The sequence below is a fragment of the Scardinius erythrophthalmus genome, assembly GCF_964197995.2.
Source record: "Scardinius erythrophthalmus genome assembly, chromosome: 21".
NCBI classification, from domain to species: Eukaryota; Metazoa; Chordata; class Actinopteri; order Cypriniformes; family Leuciscidae; genus Scardinius; species Scardinius erythrophthalmus.
The window spans coordinates 25,384,090-25,390,451 of record NC_138241.1 but is presented as its reverse complement, the minus strand read 5'-3'; the positions used below and the strand labels follow the sequence as shown (position 1 = coordinate 25,390,451).

The 6,362-nt window shown below is 35.6% G+C and overlaps 1 protein-coding gene across 1 annotated transcript; it reads left to right on the top strand.

The window, feature by feature from the left end:
- Positions 1-737: 737 nt before the first annotated feature.
- On the top strand, positions 738-6,362 carry chchd1 (coiled-coil-helix-coiled-coil-helix domain containing 1). Its single transcript, XM_081350217.1, has 3 exons — positions 738-1,061; positions 3,428-3,540; positions 3,971-6,362. Exons 1-3 carry the CDS (start codon positions 932-934, stop codon positions 4,073-4,075), a joined length of 348 nt encoding a protein of 115 aa, XP_081206343.1. The 5' UTR covers positions 738-931; the 3' UTR covers positions 4,076-6,362.

The following is a 6,362-nucleotide window of genomic DNA, read 5'->3' as shown; positions in this document are numbered from 1 at the left end:
AGGAAGCATTCTTGTGGTGTTACATTAGGTCAAATCCATGTGAAAATGTTTCTGAATCAGCTTATTATGAAATCTGAATGCCCTGTTTTCTGGGGATTAAAGGAAAACTTTGGTTTCAGAAAATAGAAAAATAGAGATTTTGTTTAAAAAGTACTTATTTGAAATGTACTTAATTGTAGATTAGAGTTCTGGGAATTTAAAGATATAAATATTGTTATATTAAGAACACTGGGTTTTAACTTAGATCAAGTTTGTTGGGTTGTCTTGTGCTCTCACAGGATCCTGCTGTCATAAGTAATTATGTCCTGAGTAAAACTTTTATTGGAAAACCTGCATCCCCTAAAGGCATCCTGTCCTGATGTTTACAATTATGTCCAGTAGTTCTTGTTAAAACTAGAGTTAATCCTTAAGGTGAACAAGCCAGAACACCTTAGAAACTACTCTGAATTGCACTAGATTTTACCACTTACCTGCATTCCCCAGTGTAATTGGCCATGGAATAGTGTATTGATCAAATGAGTTTTTCAAATGTTACAAAAATCAACTGATATAAATTGCTGCCAATAAAAATTTGCTCATAATATTTGAGGTTCAACAATATCTTCTTCTTGATTTATTATTTTCACAGTTGACATAACTTTATGTGCATCCAATGATGTCTGAACAGTGAACAATCTGTGGTTGTATGACAGCCATAGATGACAGCCATGAAAAGAATCAGCTCATGATACTTTTACGACAGTGTCAGCAGCGGTAACCATGAAAACAAGTCGAGAACGCTTTCCGACACAAAATGGCGACTTGCACATGAAAGTAGTCGGCAATGACATTAAAGTTGATCATTAGTACTGTTATATTGTTAGGCTACGTTTCAGTTTTATTTTGAATTTAATTTGTTAACCGTATCGAGAGGAGACATTACAGAAAGGCCATGAGTGGATCTGCGATTCACGAGAAGGTTGCTAGATTGTTGAGCAGGCAGAATGGGAAACCCGCAATGAAAGCCGTCAAACCTCTGGCTCTCAAGAATGAGGTCGCTAACCGCAAGCCGAAGAAAGGAGGTTTGGACTTTTTCATTTAACATATTGTGTACATAAACTCTTAGATGTCTGTTAGTCGAATTCTGTTAGTCCATAACTTCAATGGATGTGCGCTAAACGGGTTAGGTATGACTGACTTCTTCTCACGTTTTGTTTATTCGCTTGCATGTAAGTTAACGTTATTCATTTATCCTTTGTCGAAGTTAATGCTTGTTGTATCTATTTTTTTAATGGAACAGTTATTCACCCTTTATACAAAATATAAAAGAAAATCAAAAAGAAATTTGCATGTGTTCTAGGCTATGTCTTGTATCATATTTGATGCATCAGGCTTTATCTCCCATATAGTGATAGTGAGAATATGGAGCACACGTTTGAAGAGGAAAAAAAATATCCCAAATCAACAAGATTTTGTATAGCAGTGTAGCAGACTACTTTCATAAAATGCATATAAATATCAGTTGTCACGCTATATCTCCCAATAGTATGTCATAGCGTTAGCCTCATAGCATAATTGCCTACGTCCTATTTAAAATAAATTATAGGCAATTATGCTATGAGGCTAACGACGATAGTAAGATTGTATTTAAATGCTTTGTTTTATGAAAAAAAAAGCACTGTAGTTTTATTTGTGGGGGCAAAACATATAATGAAATGTAGTATATAATGGTGATTAAGAAATAAACGTTAAGTCCAGTAATTTGAGTCCAGATGTTCATCTTAAAATATTAATAAAAACATAGAAGTTATTCATACATTTACTTAATATGAATCATTAAAGATTTCAAGATTTTAATATTTTAATATCAACTTAAATCAGCTGTAGTTCAATTAAAAAGTGTTTTGTATTATTTAAAGGGGTCCTTGATTATGATTTTACTTTTTAATCTTAAAACTTTAGTAAGTGCTTAGTTAGTGTGTAAAGTTGCTGTTTGAGCATAAACAACATCTGCAAAGTTATACGACGCTCAAAGTTCAATGCATAGGGAGATATTTTCCTTCACACAAATCGCTTTTTAAGGACTACAACAAACGGCTGGTAGGGACTACAGCAAACTTCTTCCTGGGTTGGTGACATCACAAACCCTAAAATGTACATAAACCCTGCCACCGCGAACACGCAACAAAGGTGGTGAGGCCATGTTGGGCTGCTTTAGAGAAGAGGAAGAGTGCTGTCGCTGTTTTTTACACCCTGGAAAAAAATTGTCCTAAGGCTGACGAACTTAGAGAGGTTAAATTTTATTTTTAACACTTTTCCTGAACATTATAACCATAACGTTTGTCTGTGTGCTGCACATTTTATGGAGAACAGCCTCCAGAAGAGAGTACAATGCAGGCTATACCAACAAACTCTTGTCCTGAAAGACGTACCCCTTTCCATTTTGTCGGGACAATCTGTTGTTTATGAATCACAACTTGTCTTATTATTTGTAGTTGTGTTTTCTATTAACAGTTCCAATTAAAAGCTTTTTGTAGTTGCTATGATAGCTATGATGTAGACGAAGGGCAATGCTTTGCCTCCGCTAGCCTGCTAACTAACGTTATAGTATTGATGTAGTGTTTACTTTAGCTTTTGTAAGCTCTTGCTTTTGTAAGACTGTTCACCGCCTCTTAGGAAAATTATACATGATTTTGTGATGGATTACTGTTTGTGTTAACATAGTTTTCTGACAAAAATGATTAAATGGTGGATAACATTGTATCTATAAGACAATTTTAAAAAAAAAGCATATCACTCTGAAACGTCCTGTGAAATCTGGGTTGAAATCCGTTCAGCACAATCCTGTTGTTCATTAACATTGTCAGGGTCTGTACTTGAAACTTGAAATATTATTAGCGTTAATATTTACATCCGAGTAGAGCTCGCGGTTAGAAAGGGGGCGTGACATTTCCCGAACACGCGCTGCCAGTCACAACACACTGGGCCAGCTAACCATTCACAGCACATTTCAGATTTCGTAAGGAAGGGCTTCATCAAAAACAACGTATTTAACCAGACTGGGGAGAGAGGAGCTGTAATAATGTAAAATATTTGAAAAATAATGCGTTTTTTGAACGATCAAGCATGAAAACATATTCAAGTACACCCAAAAACAAAATCAAGACTTCGTAAAAGAGCATATTAGGACCCCTTTAAATCTTTCTAAGCATATACATTTAGCAATTAAAAGTAACTTGGTCTCACTCAGTCTCCATATTAAAAGAAACATTATCTGATTGGCTAAACCAAAATGACATGCATGCACTAAAAATAATTTTTGCTTTCCTAAATGGGACAGGAAATACACATGTTGCTAGTTGTCCTTTTTTTAAGGCAACATCGAAGGCCTGTTGTAATGCATTGTTTTGCTAAAATCTTACATGGTGATATAATCTCTTTGTTACAGAGGCCACCTGCGTTACAGAGATGTCATTTATGATGGCTTGCTGGAAACAGAACGACTTTAACAATGCACTCTGCTCTAAAGAAATCTCATCCTTCTACACATGTGTTGAAAAGGTATTTCAGGCATGCAACTCACAATCCTCAGGAAATCCTCCGTAAAACACCCTAATGATAGCTGACAGCAATTTAATGGCCTGAATTAACATGGTTTTGATGATTAAATGGGAATGGCTAATTTGGATGAATGGAGAACTAGATTTTCTCTGCCATTTCCTGGTTATGGCGAACACGTTTCCCAGTTTGCAGTGCAGTTTCCTTCTAGATCTTTAGGTTTTGTTTTTTTACCTTGCTCGTTTCCATGTTTTTGGCATCCTCACGCATCTAGCGAGATAATGTATTTCTGCTAGCATCTACCCTCTAGTCTACAGCTTGAATGTTAGCTAGAATTAATTATCTTAAAGCCTTTGTTGAGGAGGAATAGTAATTAAAATGCATGCAATAGTAATTTTTATTTAACTTAGTTTTCTAATTTCGTTTCTTACAGGCGCAGACCAAGGCCAAAGGACAGCAGGGAACTCAGGGTCGGCTTTTGCCTAAGGAAGCCAACACCTTATTAAAACGATTTCCCAACCTGGCCAGTGAGATTTAGGATCAGTAGCATAGATTAGTCACAGAATTGACACTTTTATTATCTGAGCTGTATAGATGGGGACTTTAGTCTGAGTGCATTACTGCGCCAGCCATTTGTTGAGAACGGGGTGTGGAAAGGTTTTCTAAAAAACAGCAATGAAGCTGTCACTGGGATGCTCTCCAAGCAAATGAGCTGCATTCACAGCATGAGGTTAATACTACATTTTACTCACTGCACTAGGTCGTCCCATTTTAACATTACAAAAGAAGAAGCTCAGTTCCCTTCACATACTTAAAGGAATAGTTCAACCAAAAATGAAAATCTGTCACTATTTACTGACCCTCATGTCATCTTTTGTGCACAACAGGAGGAAGAAAGTCGTACAGGTTTGAAATGATATGAGGATGAGTAAATGTTGATAGACTTTTAATTTGTGTTATTAATGTTTGTCTATACCAACATTACTTCCTCAAATAATCTGGATGTTATTGTATTGCTTTTTGGTATTGCTTTTTAAATCTCCCCTGCATAACTGAGCTGTGACCTGTGAATCCAGAAGATTTATTTATTTTACAATTTTTCTTCCTGTTTCGTGCTGTGTCCACAATATAATTAGTCTCAGACATTTTCAATTACCAGAAACTGGAGATCAAGGGAGAAGTACTCAGTGCCGGATCATGCCATGACAAAGTGTATTGGTTTTGACCATTAAAGCTCTGCAATAAAGATTGAAATAACTCATTCGTAATCGTATTAATTTATAAATAATGCACTTTCTATTCAAATGATAGATCATGTTTTGACTGATTCGATTTGAAACTTTGTTCAACTTTGTGACCATGAATTGGTTTAGTTCCCTTAATGCAATTTAACCATGGCCATCCTGTGATAACACTGCCCACCATTTCCTTAGACTGATTATCTACAGTTGTCTGCAGCGTAATGTGTTTAGACCCCAAAGGAAATGCTGTCTGCTGTTAGACTAAACCTTACTCAATCACGACATTGTAAATCTGCTGCTGTTGAACAGCTGTCAACTGGACAAACTTTAATCAAGCAACAAAGAACAAACAGCTCAAAATACATTAAGATCTAAGACTGAAACAGAATGCAGAATGGTGTTACCAATGTAAATGCCCCTCAGATTTTATTTGAAATACTACAAAGTAATGCTTACCCTCAACCTGTTATATTTACTAGGCATTTTATGTTATATACAGTCAGTAATCCATGCTGTCTCCAGTTCCTTAAACGTGTATATAAACCAGATTAACACCCCCAGAACAGAGTGTGGAAGAATGCCAAGCAATGCAGCCACACCTCTGGGCATCAGATAAGAGCAAAGCAACTATTATCATTTGTTTTTTTAGCTCATTGCTACCTGATAAAATGACTTTTTAGCTTTGATCAAATTTACAAATTCTTACATTTTAAGTAATGATGCAATTTTAGTGTTCTTTAGCAAGAAACAAATATGTTATTTTATCTGTATGTGTAAAAGCCCAACTCAAATCTGGACGCAAGTAAACTGATCCTACAGATGAATGAATTTAAGTATAGTAGAATATGAATAACGTGTAATTGTGGTGTGGTTAAAAGGAGCCTTTGATCTTTTATTAAATTATGAGTAAGTGATTCAGGTATTGCTAACTTCTATTGAAGCTGTATGAATGGTGAACAATGTGGAATGAGGTCTATTCAAGTGCCTGTGTACACAGGTGAACAATGCAAGACATGGTGAGCTCAACCACCTGTGTGTATAGAGGCTCTTGTTTTTAATATATTTAAAACCCAAGAGATTTAAAAGATCATTTTTTTCCAAGTGGTTTATAATAGCCACCTTATCAACAGTAGCCCTTTGCCCTTTGTTAAGAAGGCTTCAGGAGTTATGGAAAAGAACAGGAATTCCTTGTCTGTCTGTTTCATATTTGCCATGTGACCGCAAAAGGCCTGTGTTTTCTGTTTTTAAGCTTTTGGCAGATTTTCGGGGGTGCTGTACAAGGGTCTGCGGAGTTATTCAAAAAACCATTCCAAAAACGCATTCTATGCAGATAACTTTATTATTTTATATATATCCTGTAATGATTTTACATTTTGGTGAATTGGTGGCTAATTTGGATACATTTGTACAATCTTGTTACATTTTTGTATAATCTGCTTACGCCCCACTGATGATGCTTACTTTTTTCTAAAAATTGTACATTTCTGTATTAATCGCAATGTACACAGTATATACTGTATAAAAAAAGGGATTTTAATAGCAAAAGACTGTAAAAATGCGACAATAAAAAACCTGTTAATTGGT

Coding starts and splice junctions, on each gene's coding strand:
- chchd1 (XM_081350217.1), top strand. CDS start 932: ATGAGTGGATCTGCGATTCACGAGAAGGTTGCTAGATTGTTGAGCAGG. Junction 1,062..3,427: donor CCGCAAGCCGAAGAAAGGAG/GTTTGGACTTTT, acceptor TCTTTGTTACAG/AGGCCACCTGCGTTACAGAG. Junction 3,541..3,970: donor TCTACACATGTGTTGAAAAG/GTATTTCAGGCA, acceptor CGTTTCTTACAG/GCGCAGACCAAGGCCAAAGG.